The 23,660-nt window shown below is 31.8% G+C and overlaps 3 protein-coding genes across 3 annotated transcripts in view; 2 read left to right on the top strand and 1 right to left on the bottom strand.

Annotated features, from left to right (window-relative positions):
- Positions 1–11,224, top strand: part of LOC136990827 (uncharacterized) — a 21,956-nt gene extending 10,732 nt beyond the window's left edge. Inside the window, exons 2-6 of the mRNA XM_067289269.1 lie at positions 1,852–1,984; positions 2,058–2,204; positions 6,511–6,655; positions 10,718–10,755; positions 10,832–11,224. Coding sequence (XP_067145370.1) covers positions 2,063–2,204; positions 6,511–6,655; positions 10,718–10,754 — 324 coding nt within the window. The 5' untranslated portion in view covers positions 1,852–1,984; positions 2,058–2,062 and the 3' untranslated portion in view covers position 10,755; positions 10,832–11,224. The remainder of the gene's footprint in view (positions 1–1,851; positions 1,985–2,057; positions 2,205–6,510; positions 6,656–10,717; positions 10,756–10,831) is intronic.
- On the bottom strand, positions 11,214–19,908 carry LOC136990821 (COX assembly mitochondrial protein homolog). The gene is made up of 4 exons (XM_067289255.1): positions 19,833–19,908; positions 19,654–19,755; positions 19,484–19,574; positions 11,214–11,393 (listed from the first exon to the last, which is right to left on the bottom strand). Exons 1-4 carry the CDS (start codon positions 19,888–19,890, stop codon positions 11,276–11,278), a joined length of 369 nt encoding a protein of 122 aa, XP_067145356.1. The 5' UTR covers positions 19,891–19,908; the 3' UTR covers positions 11,214–11,275.
- The window catches only part of Sf3b6 (splicing factor 3b subunit 6), a 16,867-nt gene continuing 13,093 nt past the window's right edge, over positions 19,887–23,660 (top strand). The window contains exons 1-2 of the mRNA XM_067289243.1: positions 19,887–20,030; positions 20,139–20,257. Of these exons, the coding sequence (XP_067145344.1) occupies positions 20,007–20,030; positions 20,139–20,257 (143 nt within the window). The 5' untranslated portion in view covers positions 19,887–20,006. The remainder of the gene's footprint in view (positions 20,031–20,138; positions 20,258–23,660) is intronic.

The raw sequence follows: 23,660 nt of genomic DNA, 5'->3' as shown, positions 1-23,660 counted from the left end.
AAATATTAGAAAACTTATTGCCTTCTATATAATAATCTTTTATTATTTCCTCTTTGATGATTTAAAAAGTATCCATATTGAATGGTTACAAAGTATTAGATTCTTATAAATTATAAAAAAGTATTTGATAGATTTCAAAACTATTGGGTTGTTTGGAAAGTTCTTGCTGTTTTGAACCAACTGCTTTCAACTCAGGTAAATATCAACTTATTTAAATAAAATAACCACCATTTCAACAAATGCACTCTTGTCAATGTTGATAAAAATTCATGTCTCTGGAAGCAATAAATATCTGAAAAGTGTTTTCAACGTGTCTGATCTTGGAAGCACTTACTGTGGAGGAAATTATCCAGAGCCTGAAAAAAGTGAAAATTTGTTGGAGATGTAGAGAATAAGTGAGTGAGGCAGAATCACTATATCCAACTAAGTGCAATTTCTGCATGGTTGCATTAAACACATGTGGCCTGGTGTTGTCATGAAGAAAGATGGGACCTCTTCTGTAGACCAATAGTGACTGATTTTTGCACAATTTCTGGTAAATAACTTGTAGTTCTTGACAGTCTGTCTCTGCTCTCATAGCTTCACCAGGTCTGAGAAGGCTTTAGTGCAATAATCTGGCTGTACATCACCAAACAATCACCATAGTCTTCTTATGATGAAGACTAGGTTTAGGAGATCTGGACAATTCATTGGAATAACCCATTTATTGTGAGGTTTTTTCTAATATATAAGAGCCACTTCTCATCACAAGTGATGATTCTTTGCATGAAAGGTTCATTTTTGTTTCACAACAGCAGCAAACAGCAAACCTCCTGATCTGTATCTGGTGCTCTGTCAGTTTGTGAGGATTTCACTGATTCAATTTCTTTACTTTCCCGATCACATGCAGATGTTCTCCCACAGTACTGTGTGAAATGCCAAACTGTTGTGTTAAATCTGATCATGTTGCTGTGGGATTAACTTCAACAAATTCTTTCAAACAATCTTCTATAGTGAGACTGCTCTAGAGGACATCTTCAAGGCTCTCTCATCTCTGGATTTGAACTACTTAAACCAATCTCTCAACATCTATTCTTTTGGAGCATTGCTTTGGAAAGCTTATTCTAAATTGTGAATTGTCTCAGCTGCAGTATGTCCAAGTTTGAATTCTCAATATGCCAGAAGCTTATAATTGCACCTTTCCATGTTCTTTTATATAACATAATATATACAATATTTGGCAAAAATTACTGGTGTCAATAATACAGATGCCAAGAGTTAGATACACCAATTCGGATGAATGAATATATTGCATCCTCTATAAAGATTACATTATGTATTTCGGATGTCAATCAAAATCATGATACCAGCAAAATAGCAAGAACTCTCCGAACAACTCAGTGTATGTAGTGTGAAAGCAAGGTCCTAAAGCTGTCATGAAAAGTCTTTAAGACCACTAATTATAAACCTCAAATAGAAAAATTATCATCAAATAAACAACAGAAAATTTCCTATTAAATGAAATATTTGTTTGTTATAATCACATTATTATTTTCTTTTCACTAATACAGAGTTTATTAGTATTTTTCTGATTTTAAACATTTAAATAATGTATCCAGAATGAAACAACAAAATTCTACAAAATTAAAAAAATGGGTTGTTATAAAAAATTTTATATTGCATTTTTCTCTAAAGCTAATGAATGTCAATTTTTCCAATTTTGTATTAATTTAAGTGCCATGTCATGTCATTAATTCCTGATGATGATACAGTATAATCAAATGTATATAAAACAATAGAAAAGTAAATTATTTAATTTTATTTTAGCATTGTAACATCAAAAATTGATAAACTTTACTTATTATATTTTAGTTTTACAAACTGAAGTTCACAGTGTGTTCATCATCATCATTAAAATTATCTAGTCTTTTGTCCAAATTTGGACAGGTACAGGATACCATTGTAACCTGTGTTTGCCTGAATTATCAGCACACATTTAAAAGTGGTAATTATTAATATTTTATTATATTTTATGAAATTATTTTCTTTTCATTAATATTTAAAATTTTTTATTTTAGATTCAATGGCTTCAATACCCTGTACCTCTTTCAGTGCTGCCAAAATTCATGAAAATATGAAGAAAGAGAAGCAGCAACAAAAACCACAGTTTATGGGAGAAAATTCTTTTTCAAAAGGAAATGAATTGCCTCCTACATCAAAGTCTTGTAAGTTTCATATTCTTAAATTATACATATAACTATTTACCTGCTGTAAGGACAAATTAGATATCAAAATTTTTTATCATTTGTATTGTGAACATATATATCACATAGAACTACAAACACTATCACATATGATCAAAATAATTACTTTATTTCGATCATATATGATAAATTTTAAAAAAATTAGACATATTAAGATGATTTAATAAATTTTAAATATGAAGGTTTTCTCTAATTTTAAAATTATATTATCAGAGTTCTCCCCAGAAATTTTTACTTACGGATGGAATGGAGAATTAGTTGGGCAGACAAAAAAATATTGTACAATATTATAAAATTTTCAGTTATTTGTAAATACAACCTCTTTACAAACACATTATGTATATATTATATGTACAGTAAGACCTGGTTTAATGCGGGAGATGCATTCCTAAACAACAAAGCACTAAATGAAACAGCGTTAAATGAGGTCCTTTTAACACAGAGTAAATAGGAAAAAAGAAACACATAACCAAAAATAAACAGATTTTACTTTAATTTTAAGTTATTTTTATATTAATTTGCATAATAGTATACCGTATTTACTCGCAGACATATATAAGACAAGGTTTTTATTCATTTATCACAGCTTCAAATTACTAGGTCGTCCTATACAAGTGAGCGAAAGATTCTTTGCGTTTTTGCAAATAATTTTTGTGAACCATGTATTTGCATTTTTTACTGGATGCTTACCCTCTTATATTTAAAAACATAAATATTTTATCTGGGTCGTTTGAATCGTTCTTGTATATTGTCAGGAGTAAAGATGAATAGCAATAGGAAAAGCAAAGCTTTTGAACTGAATTCCAGATTGAAATTCCAAAATCAAGCGGAAGCACGATATAAGTTTTAATCCATTCCCACGTGAAAACGGATGATTATTCGGAAATCAGAATTCAGAGAAACTTGTAAGTTTAATCGATGGAGAGTGGATTCGACTGTTAAGAATTGGCAAAAAAAAAAAAAAGGTTCCCGATTGCCCAGCTTTACATGAATAAATTATGCTGTCAATTTTACAAGATTTTTCCTTAAAGTTTAAAATGCTAGTAATTTTTATGGGACAATGTGTGCATTTATGTTCATTTTTATATTTTATTTGTGATTAAATGAAATAAAATTATAATTGTATTAATAAAACTAATTTTCTTTATTTTGATCTTTAAAGTCATGTGAGGTCCAAAAAACGGGTTGACATTAAACATTTATATTAGAGAATTGTTAAAACAAAACTAGAAAAAAAATAACCTCCATTGTTAAAAATCGATCAAAGATTGGATTAGTTGTGCTAGTCATATGAAACTGCGGTGAGAAAAATGCTATTGATGTAAAACAGAACACAATAATTATAAATGATTAATAATTGTAAATGAGCATCCTCCAGTAGAGATGGACCTTTGACAAGGTGCTCGTATACAAATAATTAGAATGTAGAAATTTTGAAAAGGGGAAAGGTTAATGACAAAAAGGAACATTACATCGGGTCGTTAAAATTATAAAACTAGAGACTAGACAACAATGGGCGAAAAATATGAGTGCAAGTTCCAAAGTTTCATCAACACTTTCCATCCAGAGTTAATGGATGGTGTCAAGTAGATTCTTTGAAGCGGATCTTTCTTGTAACCCAAACAGGTGTCATCTTTCACTTAGGGACGACAAGGGACCAATCATGGAGTGGGAAAGAGGGATGTAGAACCAATCAGGTAGACAAAAAAGGAGAAAACGGAAATTGATAAGGCTGATTTTTGAAGGACACGACAGAGGACTCTCCAAGAAGTTTCGGAAGCAAGAAGACGTGTGCCAACGCACGGAGGTTTCTGTACTTGTGTCCGTTGAGAGAGCCATGCCGCTGACACCAACTGACGAATCTCCTCACCTGCCGCTGCCCCGGGGCCTACCTTTGAGTGACGTTAGAAAACACTCTCGACACTTGGAACTTTCAAACATTCAATTGTTTAAAGAACTTTCTGCATAGTGTAAGTTACTTCATGTTTAAATAAACGGGTTTTTGTGAGATACTTGCCATCTGTGACTCCTCCACCACACCCACATGCGAACGACCCTAGATCATCCTGTCACGGGATTAACGATTACCCCTAGAAGTTGATGAACTTACACTGGTGTTCGAGAAGTGGGATTTTAAGTCCCCAATCTCCACCAGGTCAGCGAACTTATAGTCACACCTCATCCTATATGTGAGGTCGTCTTATATTCAAGTAAATACTGTATGTTAAATAACACATAAACATATGCACACAGAAATGTAAAGTTCATTTTTTGTGACGAAGGTCCTGGCTCTTCTGAAATTCTTGTTTTTGCAATAAAGTCATGTTGTTTCATTTGTCGATTTTTTTTTTCTTTCCTTAAGCAAATGTCAGTAGCAGGAATCGCATCCAAAATGCCTCGTCTTGCTTTTGCACTCCTTTCAAAATCTGGATCATTCGCTACAATTTGATCAACAATTTCGGGTATTGTTACCAAACTTTTACTAAGAAAATCTGTAGAGAAATTCTATGGGTTCTTCATTTACAGAATCTCTATTTTCCAGTTCTACCAGTTCTCGAAGGTCATCATTGGTAAGGCTGTTACCAGAAACCTGCAGTAACTCTTCAATATCCTGCTCATCTACATTTCTTAGTCCTGTTGTATCGATTAGGTTGACCAAATTGTCAACCTAACGATAGTGATAGGCTCTTCTTGTTGAGAATTTTTCAGTCATAACTTCTTCCATGCTCCATCCATGCAGTTATCAGTTAATTCTTGCCAAGTGAAGTTGAGATTTCCTATGGCATAATTGATATTTTTTTTTTTTTCAAAATTGCACAAAACAAACATAGATTTAAGGGAAATACAGTGCTATGACAAATTGCCGCTTTTTGCTTATTGGTTTATGTTCATAAATAATCGTATTATATACGAATCGATAATTTCAATCAGTGTAAATTTTGAGTGTTTTTTTTAGGCTTTGAGCAGACCGTGTTGTATTGAATCAGTGTTAAGCGGGGTCTTACTGTACAACAGATATTGAAAAAGTTTTCTAATTTAGCAAAATTTTCAGTTTCCTTGTAAATGACCAACAATCCATTTTATTATCACTGCCATATTGATCTATAGACACCACAACTATACTTTTTTATTGGCTGTTAACTTCATATTTCTGCTTACAACAATAGAAGTTGAAATATTTTGAAATTCAATTTTCTGGAACCTTTCTATGTTACAGAGTCAGAAAGTATTTCTGATTTTAGTTTCTGCATTATTTTTTCATAGATGGAATGAAGCTTTTCATCTTATAAGAATTATTATTTTGATTTGTCAGTTCATTCAGACTTTCTTGTAACCCAAACAGGTGTCATCTTTCACTTAGGGATGACAAGGGACCAATCATGCAAGCCAAAAGGACTGGGAGAACACTGATTAGAATTTTTAAACATACTTATATCTACATATGTACAATACAAACGTTTATATGTATAAACATCTTTTACGATTAAATAATTAATGTGTAGATATATTTATACATAATGTTTTTAGATGCATAGTAGTACATTCTGATGATGTAATTTTTAAGAAATTGTTTACATTAAATGGACAACTTTTTTAAGATAACTCATTAATAGGCAGAAAAAAGAAAAGCATTGATTAGACAGATGTAAAAGTTACAGTATTGCAATTTTTGATTAATCTAACATTTGTTTGTTTGTCATCATATTCTAACTTTACAGCTTGTAAATGGTAACTTTTTTAAAAAATTTCTTAAACTTAAGATTTTGCAAGGAACAAGTTAAATTGTACCTGTTTTTAACAGTTTCTATTAAAAATATCTTTTTTAATTTTTTGGGCATGATTTTATATTTTGTATTTATTTTAATATTATATTAGATGTCAAAAATTTCTTTGTGCATTTTTTAATTATATTTACTAAAAATTTTTAATATTTATCAAATGTTACAAATTTCTAAATGACTGATTTTATTTTCATGAATTTTATGGGAAGTATTACAGATCATTAAATTTTCAATAAAAGGAAATTAGAATTCATTTCTTCAGCCATATTATCAAAATAGGAATTCAGATTCTGTTTAGAGTTAAAACACATTTGTTTTTCTTCTGTCTGAAAAGATTACATACAGTATATTAGAATGTATACTTTGGATATTTATTGTGTATCCTTTTGCTACATTAAGAATTTAAAATTATGATTTATATATAAATTTTTATAAAATAAAAATATAAGTTAATTTAATAGTCTTTTTTTATTTATTCATTCTAGTTTTGGAGATTCTTACTCCACATAACTATAATAGCAAATTGATGAACAGCATTTGGGGTTTGTATAATAGATATGCACCAGATGCTTTTCAGAAGAATTCTGAAGGTTCACTCCCCAGAGCTGAACTGGCTGCCCCTCAGGCCAAGTGAGTGTTTTTAATATTCTATATTGCATGTATTTTAAAAATATAAAATTTTATTTATATTTTTAAAATACATGCAATATAGAATATTATGATGAAATATAAATGAAATTTTATAGTTATATAAAATGACATAAAATATAGATTTACATAATGGAATTTTTTTATGACAAATGGTTCTATTGTTAATTTTGAAGATTGATTTAAAATCTTCAAAATTATTATTATATCAGTCTTCATGTTCTAAAAATTTTACTATTTTTGAAAATTTCCACAAATCAAATTTCATTACGAACATAGAATATAATTTTTAAAGCTCTTGGCATTTGTATCGGCATTTACAGGTGATTTCAAATCTTAGCTAGGAATTGGGCATTATCTGAATGGGACGCTAAAATCTTTGAAAATTACACACACCAGTGACCTGAGATGGGCTTCACATCTTGTTATATCAATTTAATTTTTACCCTTCAGTTACTTGCAGTTCACATACTTAGACTTATCCTTACTACTGCATATCAAGGTAGTGTGGCCAAGATCTGTGAAACATAATATAGATGGTCTTACATTGTAAAAGAAAAAGAAAGACTTGAAATAAAAACTTTATCTGTATTAAATGCTTTCTTTCAGATAGCCAACTGTTTAAATTTTTCCATGAAGAAATGTTCTTGTGCTGCTTTTTTAAGACAGCTTCAGCGTCTTAAACATAAGTCACTGTCCCAGCTGAATTCAAACATTTTTGATGGATTGAACAATTCAGTCAACTTGCATTAACATGAATTGCTAGGAGAACAGTAGTTAATACATATTTTCAATAAAGTGAACTAACCATTTTTGGGGTCAAGGTTAAGGATTATTAGATGATCAAAATTTGTAAATTATAATATTTTGAATTAATTTACAAAACAAAGTTAAATAATATAAAAATTTATTTACAAAAATAAATTAATGATGTAAATTATTTTCAAATCAAACAAAATGAGGAGGAGATGATATTTGTCATTTTAAGTGTGGAACAGTATATCAGAGCAGTTAAACAAAACAACATAAAACAAATCTGTAATTTTTTCTCTTGAAGATTGTTTGAAAAAGTATAAAATTATTTTTTGGCACCAAAAGAGTAAAATAGGAGTCAAATTTGGTGGCACACAAAGTGGCCAAACCCGGCATCACCGTATGCATCCCCAATATGCAAACTTGCATGTTTGCATGGGACTGCATCCATTTAAAAGGGTGAAGGGTAAACGTCCTTAAACTTTAACCCCTATTTTCTGAGTAGAGTTGAATGGTCTGCTAAAACCAGTTGTTTGAATAACTCTACAATCAAACCCATCTTTGAGCACTAGGAGAAGAAAATCTATTCTACTCAAAATATAAAATTTATTACAGTACCACTTTGTTTTTTACACTTTTTGACATGAATCATAAAATCATTATTGGAAATAGGGTTATTTCTTGGTGTTGTGAAGATAATTTACAATTCAATTTAATAAATTCTGGTAAAATTTTTGTTTGCTTTATTACATGAAAATTAATGTTGTGACAATGGTGTTTGTCAGGGTAACAGCAAAATTTACTTTAATGTGAAAATTCACTTTAACAATGTTCACTTTAAGGTGAGTCAACTGTATTTCAAATGATACATTTTTGAACTTTTATATTGTCTTTAATGGATAAAATGATAAATTAAAATGAAAATGTATAGTTTGAATTAAAATCAAACCCCACACTTGCACAGTATTAACATTGCTTCCCAATTCAGCTATAAACAGGGGCGAATTCTCTGGGCTGGCTTAGCATGCACTGCATGCTTAAGAGAAAGTTTTGACTGTCAATATACTTTTTATATGAGAACAAATATGCTAATAATAAAAGAATTTACATGTTAGAATAAATTATCATTTGTGTTTGCTTTTACATTGGCAGCTAGCTGCTAGCTGTTTTAAGTCAGTGCAATGCTTGTAGGAACAATCGCTTGCTAGTGTGGAGGTTTGTCGCAGCAAACAAGTGCACATGCATGACGTCATTCAAAGCATCTAACATGGCCAGATTGTATCGAAAGCGTGCGGTATGCAGTCAGCATACATGTATTGTGTACAGGAGTGGATCTACATAGAGATTAATAGGGCTTAAGCCCTGGGCCCCCAGTGTCAAGGGTCCAAAAAATTGAATTATCATCATAAATTTTTAATACTTTTTCATTATAATATATTTCATGTGTAGATATAATGGGCTTTATAATAGTCCATACTTTTTTATTCACGCCAAATAACATTTCTGCCTGTTGTTTAATGCTAGAGATAGGCCTATTATTCTTATTATAACTTTCAGCATGCCCAAAAATTTTGGTCAAGATTCACCCCTGGCTATAAGTATTAATTTTCACACTGTCCCCTTTATTTTTCTGTCTTGCAATTGTTTAACTGTATCCTTCCAACTTCTTGTTTCTAGTATTCCCATCCATCTGGTGTCCAGTTTTTTTAAGTCTTGTGCATTAATGCCATTTAGATGTAAGATGTAAATGAAACATTAAGAATATAAGAATTCTGAAGCAATGTCATACCAGCTTCTAAGTACTACGGGTTGTTTCCAACATACTTTTTTCTAGGGTCCAGTGTGTTAAAATCGTGCTGTTTAGTAATGGATTCAAAATGATTTTTGACTGTGAGATTCACTGATCTATAAGTGGATCCCTTGTAGAAAAATTCATTACTCCCTTTGATTAATTCAATTGCATAAATTTCTGACTTTTTATCTTTTGCCACTGCCTCTTTGTCTGTTCTAATTATCTGTGTGATTGAGGATAATCTTTTAATCACTACTTGGATGTTATATTTTTCTCTCTAACAGTGTTATCATCCCTGTGTAGTTTTGTTCAACAATATGCAATGCTTTATATAACTTTCTCATTGTTTACTTCAGTTGTAGATTGCCTTTTATGTCTATGTTTGATTTAGACAAGCTCTCACCAACTTCTATATATGACTTTTTTGGGACCCCATGCATATATGTTGCTTCAATTATCACCTTGACCTTGTTTTTTGTGCCAACTGTAGGTTGAGTGAATGACTGCTGTTTTCAGTACCAGTTTGAGCTATAGAATCATGGGGTACCAGTGAATTCCATATGATTATTGATGCTATCTTTAAGGCAATGTCCAAAGACTATTGAAGTCCAATTCCAACTTTAGTAGAAAAAAAATTAAGCACAAATCAAGATGTTTGCCAAGGCCTGAGGATGCATGTTTGGAATTTGTCAGACAACACATTTCATGGGCCATTCAGTGGCAAAATATATTCATTGATGAAAAAATTTAACCTAGCTCCAGATAGCTTTGATTATTATTTTCACAACTTAAGGAAAGAATAAAAAATTTTGTCTAGAAGATAAATGGAAACAATAGGGTACAATAAAAGTGATTTAGAAATTATTAGTAGACAGTAGAATACATTCATCTATTAAACAAGAATTTTTCATGGATTGGATGATTAATGGTAGGCTCTAAATGGCAGTTTCAACATGAGAATGTTGCAATATACATGAAGTGGTTCAATAAAAAGAAAATTAAATATTTTCAGACTTCTGCATTCTCCCGATTTAAATCCAATAGAAAAGCTGCGGGGATTGTTCTCTCAAAGTATACAACAATGGAAGGCAATTTACAACATCACAAGAACTACAGATGGCAATTATCAATGCCTAGAAAGAAATATAATTTTTTAATATAATCCTGAGATATGATTCAAGACTAATTGCATTTTTGAATTAATTTGTGCTAAAGGCTCTTTAAAAGATAAGCTCTCATTATATAAATCCAAGTATGCAAAATATTAAACTGTAATTTTTTTGTCGTATGCTATTTTTTTATTTTTGTTTAGAGAATTGAATTTTTTAATTTTTCCTATGTAAAAATATTTCTTGTATATTTTCTGATGATAATTTTGTATAATACTTGTCAGCTCATTTCATATTATTTCAAGTTTTTGTTTTTATCATTACTAACTGTAGAAGTTGAAAATTTCTAAAAACACCTAATAAAGAAGTCTTTTTTTTTTTTTTCAATAGGACTTGGAGTCTTTGGACTTGGGGCCGCCTTAACTGAAGTAAGAATATTCTAATTTAAATTTTGAAATACTTTATTAATTACTTTAATTAATTCTCTAAAAACTTTTGTTCCAGGCTCTCTCATTACCGGTCAACATCCAATAAGAAATCAGCTATCTGGTATTGAGAATTTTGCTTCAGTCTCATCTTACCCAATATATTGAAATTGTTTGTTATAACTGTAAATGTTTATTGTTCTGTATTTACTAATGTATAGATAAAAATGAAAAGCAATATTTGTATATTAAAAAAATTTGCTATTACAAATATATATATTGCATTATATTCTTATCAAAAAATACTCAAAATCATCTAAAAATATATATATATAAAAAATATTTGTTATAAAGTGTGAATTCAAGTTTTTTGTTTTTATTAATTTGGAATATGTAGTTATTCCTATATAAATGGGAAGTATTGTTAAACTGTGATATGTAAACGAAATGAAATTAAAAGATTTGTATAAGATTTGTAGATAAATATTTTATTATATACATACTACAAGTAAATATTTAATATCTACATTGACTCCATTGGTTTCCTTTTCATTGACTGTTTTATACCTGTTTGTCTATATTCTGAACGCTCCTTTAAGTATTCTTCTATGCACAATTTCTTAAACTGTGGATTTTCATACCTATGGGGAAAAAAAATTAATTTAATAATAATAGCTTATAAAATTTTATATCAAAAGGTTTGTCACCATTGTGAAAAACTGACTTGATATTTTGTAATTTGAATGAAGCATGCACTTCACATTTTTTTTCCTTTAAATTTGATTATACTTAAATAGAATTATAAAGTGAAATTAAATATTGATGATTCATAATCCTGTAAAATTGTGAACACATTGATCATTAATTGTTGCCTATAAAAAATATATAGAAGTGTGAAGACTGTTCCTAGTGATCAGATATGACAAAAGAAACTGTCAGTCTTCCTTTACAGAGATGATCTTTTATTAGAGGCTGCTCATCTGTAAAATTATGTAAAACAGTTTAAGAAATCATCTTGTGATAAATCAACAATTAAAAATACATTTTTGTGCAATATTTAGGTAGATTAATCATCCAAAAGTTACAAAAATCAATTATTTTCTTGAATGATTCAGTCATCTCTTTTTGGTTTAAGTTATTTTGGGGATACTATAGATTACCCCCTATGGAATTTCGGGACTTTGAGTATATATCTGAACTGAGGGGACCGAGAAGAGTTCAATGATACCCTACTTTTGGACCAGAGACGAAAAATAAAAAAGTTATACTTTTTTCGGCGATTGCGCAATGATAGGGAGTCGCGTCGCTCTCTGCTAAGTCAGCCTTGCTATCACGATCGAGAGTCCCGTCGCTTGCCGTTAAAATTGCCTTTAGTAGACGTTTCCTCCCCTTATTTTACTTTGTTCAAGAACTACCATGAATCGATCACTAGTTTAGCACATGGCGGCGTGTGGTGGCACCCATACGAGAGGTCAGTCGGGCCGCCATGTTCGCTGCCATAAGTAACATTAACTGAAATGGTGATCGCGCGATGATCGGAAGTCGCGTCGCTCTCTCCGCTCTCGTCTCGCGTGTTTAACCCTCCGGGAGATGACCGTAGTCCGACGTCATGGTTTGCAGACTTTACTGCAAGATGGCAGTACTAGCAACTATGGTGCCGTCTTCATGAGAGCATTAAAAAAGTATGGTAAGTGAAAAAGTATGGTAATTTTTTTATTTTTCGTCTCCGGTTTAAAAATAGGGTACCGTTGAACTCGTCTCAGTCTCCTGAGTTCCAATATATAATCAAAGTCCTGAAATTCCATAGGGGGTAATCTATAGTACACCCGTTATTTTAATGGACTTCAATAAATAGATGGTTCATTTAAATGAAAAATAATTGATCATCATATTTTATATATACATTGTTCAATTGTTATATGCTACAATCTTCAGATATAGAAAGTGATCAAGAATTTTTCTGTAGCCAAAGCTGGCCTGTGAAAAGGTCAAGAATGTTTTTACACTGTTATCCTATGGGCAAAAAGACAATTGGTTTGGAGTTTCAGGCCTTTTGCCTGAGAGTCCCAAACCAATCTTTTATAAACTCATTACTATAGTAAAAATATCAAAATTTAAATTTGGGCTACAATATGGGGACTTTGCCTGCACCACACCAGCAATCTAAGAGTGCAATGGCACAGTGCTAAAGGTTTGTTAACTTGCCAGAGGTTGTGTTAAAAAATGAATGAGGATAATGGGAGATTTCCCACAAAAATTCCTAAAAAATATGTTTGAAGTTAACACTAAATGGGGACCATTTGAATTAGAAGTCCCACGAAGCTGTAATATGCCAATGTTTTTGCATATATAGAGTTAGCCAATAAGTCCATGCAGTTTTTTAATGTGTAAATGAAGAACAATTTTTTTCAGAAAAACTCATGAAACTTTGTTATTGAATAAAGTTTTTTTGTTTAGATTGTTTTAATCTACATCTTATATTTGGACGGCTCTATAATTCCTCACAGAGCTTCCTATCTTTCTTGGCAAAAAAACATTTCAAGTGCCATTTGATGCCTTCCTTGGAAACAAAGTGCTATCCATTTAAATTCTGGAGAGCAAAACAGGTAATCAGAGGGGACAATATCTGGTGAATGTAAAAGATGTGGCAAAGCCTCCCAGCCTGCTTCCAATAATTTTTTCTCTATTTGCAAAGATGAATGAAGTCTGGCATCGTTGTGGTGGAAGATGACATCCTTCTGGTTTACCAATTCTCATGGATAGCTGCATTCAATTAGTCCAGTTGGCTACAGTATACATCTGAATTGATTGTTCTGTTCTTCAGAAGCAGCTCATAGAACACAACACAACACAATTGCAGTCCCAGCAAGTTGAGAGCACGATCCTCATTTGGATGAATCCCTGACCTTGAAATGGTTTGCTGTGCATTCCCTACGATTGTTTGTACTTGACATTGTTGTACATACTCCATTTTTCGATGACTGTTATCTGCTTCAGAAATGGATCACTTTCTTCACGTTTTTTAGTGGATTGAGCCTGCTAAGAGAACCAAGTTGATGCGGATGATTTCTACTCTCAATTTTGGTATTGAGAATGTCCCATGTCGTGTGTATTGGTGTAAATTAGTCCTTCACTTAGTCGGTGTTGATCTCTTGTGGCTGGCCCAAGCATGGTGTGTCTCGGACAAAAAAAATCTCCAGAATAAAATCTTGCAAAACACTTTTTGCACACATGTTCTTTCAAGGCATCCTTGTCATACATTGTACAAGCTTTTTACAAGTTTGTGCTGCATTTTTGGCTTTTTTAAAATAAAAAAGCCTAACTTGCTGAAAATGCTCATTTTGCTTATCCATCTAGATTTCAATTGACATTAAACACACAAAACACAATCTTTATGCAATTTTTAAAAAAAAGCATTGAAATTTCAATTTTAAATGGTTACAAACTTACAAAATTTGAACTGAAGTTTGTTGCTTTTCATAACAGCGAGGTTGAGGCCAAAGTTTTAAACATGAAAACATGTACGTCGGACGTTCAGCGCCGCTTTCCTGTAAGCATAGAAGTTTGACAATGGTGTTTGGATAGTCAGTGGAATCATGGTTGACATTCCAAATGCCATTGTCAAATTTCTAGGCTTATAGGAAAGCAGTGCCGAACATCCAACATACACGTTTTCGTGTTTAAAACTTCGGCCTCAACCTCGCTATTGTCTATCACTATCTATCAACAAAACTACAAGGACTTATTGGCCAACCCAATAAAACATTTTTCTACCTGAGAAAGCATGGTGGATTTTTAATTTTACAATATGGTGCCAAGAATTTTGCAATTTTAAAGTTAAATTTTAGAATATGGTTAAAAAAATAGAATAAAAAGTTAAAAAATTAAACATTCTAAATTTTCATAAAATTTAGAATGAATGATAATTAAACATATTAATTTAAGAATAAATATTTGTTTCTGTATGTCAGATATACAGAAACATAAGCAAACATGGTCAGTAATTTTAAACAACTGGAGAAACATATCTACAACCAACCCCAAGCTAAGTACATGTATATCTTGCATATCATGAGTACTAGTTACCTTAGTATGCTTAGAGGAAATATATATATATATATAATTGCTCTATAAATCTATGCTGAAAATCCAGCTCTTCATTCTCTAAGATGAGAGTATTCCCTATTACTTGAAATATGGAATCTAAAGCTCATTATAATAGTAAAGTACATATTTGGCTGGAGCCCTTTAGTAACTAAAATACTCTAAATCTCTTTGATTCTCTTGATAAAGACATTCACATAAAGCCAATGTAGTAAAATGTATATGCATCTTTAATTAGTTTTATCATATATTCCTGCTTTATCTACATCTTCAAGTTTGTCTTTGTCCCTTAAGATTGGCATCACAATAGAAAGTAATCATTTAACACCCATATCTATTGAATACTTTAGATATGGTTTTCAAATTGAAGTTAGAAAAACTTGCCTTTGGCAAGATTTCATACATTATTGCAACACAACTCGCGGGTGCTTCCTAAGAAAACTTTCATGGAAAACTGGCCCATATTTAGGTGTTAAACATGTGAAGAAAACCCAGAAAACCTATGTGGCCAGCCTGTTGGTGAGGGGTGGACCTGTGACCAATTATCAGTGTTCAATAGCTTTATCAACTCAGCCACTGATGGAGTTTAACAAATTCGTCAAGTTGACTGATTGCATTTCTGCGGATTATTATTATATCATCCCAATACAGATTTCAGAAATGACTGTCACATTATCCCAAAGTTTTAAGAATGGTAGACTTTTATGGGTAAGCATACAAAAATAGATATATTTAAATTAAAAAAATTAAACTTGCCAAAGTTTTAGAGTTTAAACAAATATATTTAATGAAATAGAATGGATTTAAAAAAAAAAGATAATGAATCAAAGTGAATATATAGCCAAAATAAAAAACCTGTAATTAATATAAATTGAAATTAAGCCATGTAGTTTCATATTTATGTATTATTTACTTTATTGAAATGTTGTTTTGCAACATTTTTGAAACATTTCATACTGTGAAGAGTTATAATAAGAGAATACTGTAATTACTAATTGTTATTGAAATATTATACAATGAAAAATAAATCATGTGAGCAATTATTTATTGTGACATTGTCACAATGCTGGCTGCAATTTTTTAATCATATTTTTTAATTTATCTCATTTAAAATATATGATCACCTCAAATTACTAGTAGTGTCTTGCCCCTGTACATCATACGTTTCTTTAAGAATAGAGTTGTGCCGGTCATCTATTAACAGCTTTTAGGGGAAAAGTTTTGAACTGAAATAACATGACTTCTGGTTTGCATTGGACATTTGTTATATAGTTAATCTGGATCTCCAGCTGCTAAGGTTTCCATATCTGGTCTCAAATTTCATCTATCTCTGTTCTTGAGATTAGAGAAATATGGACAGACAGCAGGTAAGACAGTGGAAATTTATAGGTCTACAATTTTTTCAATTGCAACCCAATAACATGTTGCTAGATGAGTTCTTTCAATATACCACTTTCAGATACATATTCCATATTTTTCTATTCTTGTTCCAGATTAACAGACTAAGCTATTCTAGAACAAGGATGGCAGCCTGTTAGCTGATATTCAAGAAATTAATGGATATCTGATCTAATCTTTTACATTGTTCTAAGACAGCTGAACTATATTTATAATGGTAGAATTCACAGAATGTAGGACATTTGATTTGTTGAATTATAGAATATTACTGTATTTTGTTAAAAATTAATCTAACAGTTAGAATAGCTAATTTTGTAATTAAATGTGTATTAATAAACTGCAAATTTACTATACTCCAATAATAAGCTTTTGAAATGTTATAGTTATTAGACCTGACCGATTGACAACACTGACTAATTATAGTAGACAAAGGCATACACATGTTAATTAGTGGTGTTTCAATTTCAACTTAGGAAACACACAATAACTTTTACTTTCTCAGTTATAAAGTTAAAGAGGTAAGCAAGTGTTAACATAACAGTGTCACCCCCCAAACTGAAATATGCAGGCCCGTGTTAGATAAAAGATGAGGGCCACAATCAAGCCAATACAACATACTCATAGTCTGCATTACTTCAAGCTAGTTTCTCACTATGTATTAGCTGTGAAGTCAGCATCGAGTCATATTCGAATCACCACAACTACAAGTTCTGAAAAAAAAAAAAAAAAAAACCAGCATGCAACTCTCAAATAAAATGTATTTAACATATGATAAATTTCTTTTGCAAATTACTGTTCAGAAATAAGGTTAATTGCTGATGATAACATGTAGTTTTTGTATATGTCACATCCGTAACTTCCTATCACACCCTTAACCGTTACATACTATTAATAGATCATAAGATTTTCTCATTACTGACAGATTGTTGCGGGTATTCTAAAAGACTACCTAAGGTAAATGTGAAAATGTAATCTTGACTTTCAAGTGAAAAGATTCACAGAAATCAGACAATAATCTTGGAGAATAAAAAACTGATGTCCTTTTTGCATCACACCTGTAACCATAACCAATTACTTTAATCCTCTTAATAAAATAATAATAGAAAACTACTGAATCACTTATGTAAGTGAGAAAGCGTGACTGTAATGCTTCCACACTAAGGAGAACAAAAAGCTATATCTACTAGAGCAGTGGTTCCCAATTAGTTTTTCCTGCATATCACTTCAAGAAAGAGCTCAAACTCGCGTACCCCTTATAGCAGAAATTCATATTAATCCATACTAATATTATAAATTCAAAGGTAATTCTGTCTGTCTGTTACCTTTACACTTCTAAACCGCTGAACAGGTTTTCACAAAATTTGGTACAGAGATAGCTTACATGTTGGAGATGGACATAGGCTACATTTTACTGCGAGAAAATATCTTACTCCCACGAGAAAATTCGATATAATGTGGGCAAAGCTGTGGGTAGACAGCTAGTGATAAATAGAATAAATTTTTTTTACATTTATTACCTTTAAAATACAATTCTAATAATAATGAAAATAACACAAGGTTATTTAATTTTAATGTGACAAATGTGCACAAGTTTCTTTGCACAACTTTGTAAAATCTGGTTGCTTTTTGGTCAGCTTCAGTCTCAAGTCATCTTCGAGATAAAGTCAGTAATTTCGCAAACACAAATTGTGTTAATTGTGCAGTTTTTGTTTCTTGTGTAAGAATTTCATTTAGGTATTGTCACAAATGCATTTTTTTGATGAAATTTCTAGAAAATTTTAGTTATAAATAAATGAATTGTTTCATCTCATGCATTTACATTTTAAATTGACCAATTTTAGATTGCCACACGTACCCTTTCATGCAATTTCGCGTACCCCTGGGGTACGCGTACCACTAATTGGGAACCATGGTACTAGAGAAATAATCCAAATTCTCCATCCGTAACCGGCGTCACACCCGTAACCATGGATTTACCCTTACCCAACGTATTCTTTCGAGCTCCCACAGCCGTACCTCTTACAAGTCTCTGCGGGTACCGTACTTTCGTTACATCTTATCGCGTGCACTTATCAAAATCTTTTTAGTACTATTTGAACTGTTTAACATTATGCAAGACATTAGCACAAAATATTTCATTTTTTTAAAAGATACTATACAATCTGGATCAGTTTTGCTAACAACAGATCCATCTTAAAATGGGTATTACATCTGCATCAGTAAGATCACCAGATTCAAGCGATACTATCTTTTGACTATTTAGCCAAGTAAATCAAATTTCATTTTACTTCATAAGCTAAACTGTTGGAAAATTTTGCAAAGTTTCAGGTTCAGAATACGTACATTGTCTCTTAACGGGCATTCTCTATCACAAATGTCTAAAAGTCGAATGTACCGTACAAGTTTAAGTCAAAGCAACAAAAATTGGATGAAAAATAAAATGGCTGTACTATAGATTACTCCCTATGGAATTTCGAGACTTTGAGTATATATTTGAACTCAGGGGACTGAGACGAGTTCAACAATACCCTACTTTTGGACCAGAAACAAAAAATAAGAAAGTCATCATACTTTTTTAATGCTATCATGCAGATGGCACCGTAGTTGCTAGTTCCGCCATCTTGTGGTAAAGTCTGCAAACCATGATGTCGGACTACGGTCATCTCACAGAGGGATAGGTTAGGTTTGTTGGACAAGCCGCGATAGCGGCACGTAGTACTAGTCGACCGCGAGTGATAGAGAGCGTGTCGGTGGCCGAGGAGTGCGAGGGTGTGCGAAAAGGACTTAACTCCGACTGCAGACGATCAGTGTGCTCATGGATCAACATCTGCCTCTGTTGTATGTATATATGACCAACTTGCTAGACTGCCTGTTAAACATGCAATAGGCTTAGCGGAGAGAGTGACGCAACTCCCGATCATCGCGTGATTGCCGGAAAAAAGTATAATAACTTTCTTATTTTTCGTCTCCAGTCCGAAAGTAGGGTATCGTTGAATTCATCTCGGTCCCCTCAGTTCAGAAATATACTCAAAGTCCCGAAATTCCATAGGTGGTATCTATAGTATCCCCAATAAAACTTTTGTTGTATAATTAAATGTTAACTGTGTTCAATGATACTGATACCACGAGAATGCCCCTTACTATCATTGATTCCACGTGTAAAACAAAGGAAACGTGTTATTGTAAACGATTATATTAGAAATAAATGTTCACGTTTAAAAATCCATACCAATTTTGAATGCATTTCTTTAACTCCGAGTTTTGTTTACGGCACTTAATTACCATGCTGAATCCGCTGATTTTGCAACAGTCTTCAAATTCTATAATAAATATTACATTATTATTCACTTAAAATATTTAAATACGTATCTTATAAGCGGATTTACGAATAGACCAAACCTTTTACTTCGTCCGTACATTTCCCTTTAGCTTTTTCGCGCATCAATTTGGGTATGAGAACTTCTCTCTCGACTCTCCTAAGCGAGCGATCATTCGGATCTCCTATCCAATCAAAAATTGCGGGTTAAGTCTTCCAATTATCAAATAATAATAATTTTTAAAATCGAACGTAAAAATACCTAAGCCGTGCGGTCCGAGAGAAAAGTTGGACGGCAGCACCGTGGGTTTTTCTTCCATATTTTGATGTTTCGTATTTCAGACACCAGGTGGCGTTCGGGATTAGTTACGAAGGAATTACGTCGGGAAGTTTGTCACGTTTGATTCATTGCTAAACTTTTATTATTCGAGTAAAGATGGCGATGCAAAGAAAAACAAATGTGAGTTTTGTAATATATTTAATTAGAATGCTTGCTTGTCTTTGTTTCCAACGTTATTATTTAATGTGATAGGCGATGTGTGAAATTGATTAAGCTTAAATCTTTCAGGTTCGACTTCCTCCAGAAGTCAATAGGATATTGTACGTTCGTAATCTTCCGTATAAAATAACAGCCGAAGAAATGTATGATATATTTGGAAAATATGGAGCCATCAGACAGATCAGAGTGTAAGTAAAATTTTCGTGGATTTGGTATTGCTTTATTTTATCGACACCAACGTTTTTCTTCTTAATTATATTTATAATAGAGACATACATGCTAGACATGTCCAAAACACATCGAATATATGAAGGGCAACTCATTTAAAAAACGCTATAAACAAAAAATCATAGGACTACTTACCGACTGTGCACCGTCATCGCTTTAGCTTGTTTTGGTCGTGGAGCTACACATTGGAGGGCGGACGCGCACACAGCGTGTCACGTGACCTGGATTCGACGTCAGTCGCTCACGTGACTACAGCTCTGACGCGTTTCCGGACAACTTTTTCTTGTGGCGGAAGAATTCGTTCTGTTTGCACTATACCTCGCAGGCGTCACGTGATAGAGTAAAGACACCCTACGGTGCCCACATTAATAGCAGTGCTTCTCTGGGCTGCTATTTGTAGACATTTGCGAACAACGATGGAAAAAAAGAGACGCCCGTAATATCGTGATCTATAATTTTAAAATATGCGTTTTTAGAGAGAAAATTTAAAAGATGGGTTCCAATAGCATCCAAAGTAGCTGCGAAAAAAACTCGAGATGACACTTATATATATTGACGCGCGTTTTCACAACTTGTAAATTTTCATTCATAAAACTACATAATGGACACAAAAACCCGCGTGGACAGCCCGCGGACCAGTTTGACGAACTTTGCTTAGTTACGCTTCCGTAACACCGTAACATTTTATAACGAAATTCACAAGCTAAGGTTTGACAACGACGATTTATTTTTCGAGATTAACTTGTTAAAAAGAGAACAATCAAATTACTTTAAAATTTAGATTAAATGTTTATAACTATAAATTTATAAACACGTATGTTTTACATAGCCTAACTAATCCTTTAAATTTAAAAATGTAAAGTTATATAACAATAATTTATATGTAAGATGTGGATCAATAGGCTACTACATAAAGACTTTTCTGTTTGGTAATGTTTTACTTAAAAACAACAGACGCAACACGCGTCAGAGCGAAGTTCTCACACCCAGTTTTTTTTTTCATTCCAATACCTCGCGGACCAATACTTTTGTGAATTAAAATAAAAGTAATGATAAGGCGGATCACAGTTTGAGTACGTCCAGTTAGACCGCCAGCGACTTTCTTTTAATTTCTTTTATGAATCGCATATTATAAAATAAGTTATAGTTATCATAAACAAATCAATTTATGATTGATAATGTTAAAATGAAAGATGTATAAATGAAATAAAAAATGACGACTTCCTGAATATCGTGTAATTCCTATTCGACTGATATAATAAATCTAGTTTAGAACGTGGAAAAGAATATGCCGACAATAAAACTATTTCGTTACTAAACAGTACACCTTTATATTTCACCTAAAAAAGATAAAAGTAATAGGAATTAAAAAATCTAAACATGGACTAGCCCAATGAATATTGTAATTAATATCTTAGTTTGGTAAGATACAACTTCACTCACGGGAACAATGCGTAACGAAATTTCATATCGGTGATCGAAAAAATTACAATTTTGGCTAGGAAAAGGTGGAAGGAGTAAAACTCACATTTTTATTTAAATATCGTAAATAAGCAAAGTAATTAAAAACTGATTCAAACATGTATTAAGTGGCAGACAATACACGACTCGAACGTAAGAAGTTACACGATACTGTTTGTTATAATCGTGCCGTCAAACCAAGAAAGCCAAATCAAGATGCCTTTCCTATTAGTTCAAAATCAAAATACGTATATGATACTTTTTTATTTCAAAGGATGACAATGACGAAGAGAAATGACTCGTCAACACAGAATTATTTTTAAAAGAGCGTCTTTTTAAAAACACGTTATTTTATAAAGTTTAGTTATTTAAAATGCGCAATGTAGATCTTTCTCGCTAGACTTATTATACCATCAATTAGAAACAGGACAAGCTTTAGAAAATCACATTTTTTCCCCTAGAGTATGCATTTTTCGAACTTCGAGTCCCTTATCAACTCTGTCATGTAACTGTTTAGTTGCACTGTTACAAAATTTGTAAAATTTTTTAACTTACATGGTTATGAGAAGCACAGAAATGGTGACGATTGATAAAATACAGATGATAATTATTAATTTATAGGTATTTGCTATCGCAATAGTTAAAATGTTAATGATTTACAAGAACAAACATGCGCACGAGAATTACGTTTTTCTGTTATTCAGAGGTTAACTAAAATCCCATTCGAGGTCTTGCCTAAACGCATTCCTAAGCTTGTAAATAAAATTATTTTTATAAAATTTGACCATATGGGAAGTGTTTAATGTGAACGTTATATTGTAATTTATCTTCGATCGTTACGTATACAGTATTTGTTGTCAGTTAATTCTTTGATGAAATTGGTATCAGAATATTGCGGGTGTAACTCGTAATAATAATATCGTCTGCTTGGATTAATTAAAATATTTTCTTTTGAAATTATTTGGAAAAATAATTTGTTTTCTTACACCCCATAGCTACCTGTCAATCTTCATTACAGACTCTTTATAACGTTTGAGTGGAATCCTTTGAAGGTCCACTGACAGTTTTACAAGTTTTGGGAATTTGAACTCGACTAATTAGACGCCTAAAATGTGTAAAATATTTGAATAAATACATCAATTTCCCAGCTTAAGGAAGTATGCAGCAAAAATTCCAACGTTATTTTCTACATAAAGCAGATACTAGCTCAGCCAATAATTAGTCTAATTCACAAAACAACACCTGCCACTTTTTTAAAAAAGTATCACCAGTGGAATCATTTTTATTTTCGTTTTTTTTACTTCTTATTCCCACTATAACGATTTTATTGTATATTTATTTATTTATATTACCATGTTCTTTCTTTTTGTTTTTATTTTTTATTTTTGTCCGTTACTAATGGTTTGAATTTTTTCAAATAATTGTATTCTTTTAATGGAACGATAATGTTCCTTTTTTCGAAAGTTAAAACCTGAAGATGGCTTATTGAGTAAGCCGAAAACGTTAGTTTTCTCAATAAAATTATCTCAGCTATAAGTAAAGGTGTTGTTTTGTGAATTAGGTTATTTTCTACAACTTTTGCATGTGAATAGTTTTTCGTAATGAATTTAGTAAGAATTAAAACAAGAAACCGGCTAGCAGACACATCGAAAATAATTTAAAACTAGCAGTGACTAATATTTAACCAAACATTTCTGATATATAACGTTTACATCATTTCTAGAAGCTAAATTAAGTACAGTATATGTTTATTTATTTGTTTATTTGACTAAACGACATTATGGCCATTGGCTTTTTCCAAGTGTCGACAAAAATACATATACAGAAAATAAACAATCAACAAACAAAAAAAGAACAACAAAAATAAATAATACACAAAATTAGACATCGTTCAATTTTTTA

Source organism: Centruroides vittatus, unplaced genomic scaffold, assembly GCF_030686945.1.
Source record: "Centruroides vittatus isolate TY-2023 unplaced genomic scaffold, ASM3068694v2 contig_1031, whole genome shotgun sequence".
NCBI classification, from domain to species: domain Eukaryota; kingdom Metazoa; phylum Arthropoda; class Arachnida; order Scorpiones; family Buthidae; genus Centruroides; species Centruroides vittatus.
This window is presented reverse-complemented; position numbering and strand designations above follow the sequence as displayed.

Excerpts from the sequence above, each read along its gene's own strand:
- LOC136990821 (XM_067289255.1), bottom strand. The coding sequence starts at position 19,890 with ATGGAAGAAAAACCCACGGTGCTGCCGTCCAACTTTTCTCTCGGACCG. Across the intron at positions 19,756-19,832 it reads TCTCGGACCGCACGGCTTAG|GAGATCCGAATGATCGCTCG; the intron begins GTATTTTTACGT and ends TTGATTGGATAG. Across the intron at positions 19,575-19,653 it reads ATGTACGGACGAAGTAAAAG|AATTTGAAGACTGTTGCAAA; the intron begins GTTTGGTCTATT and ends TATTTATTATAG.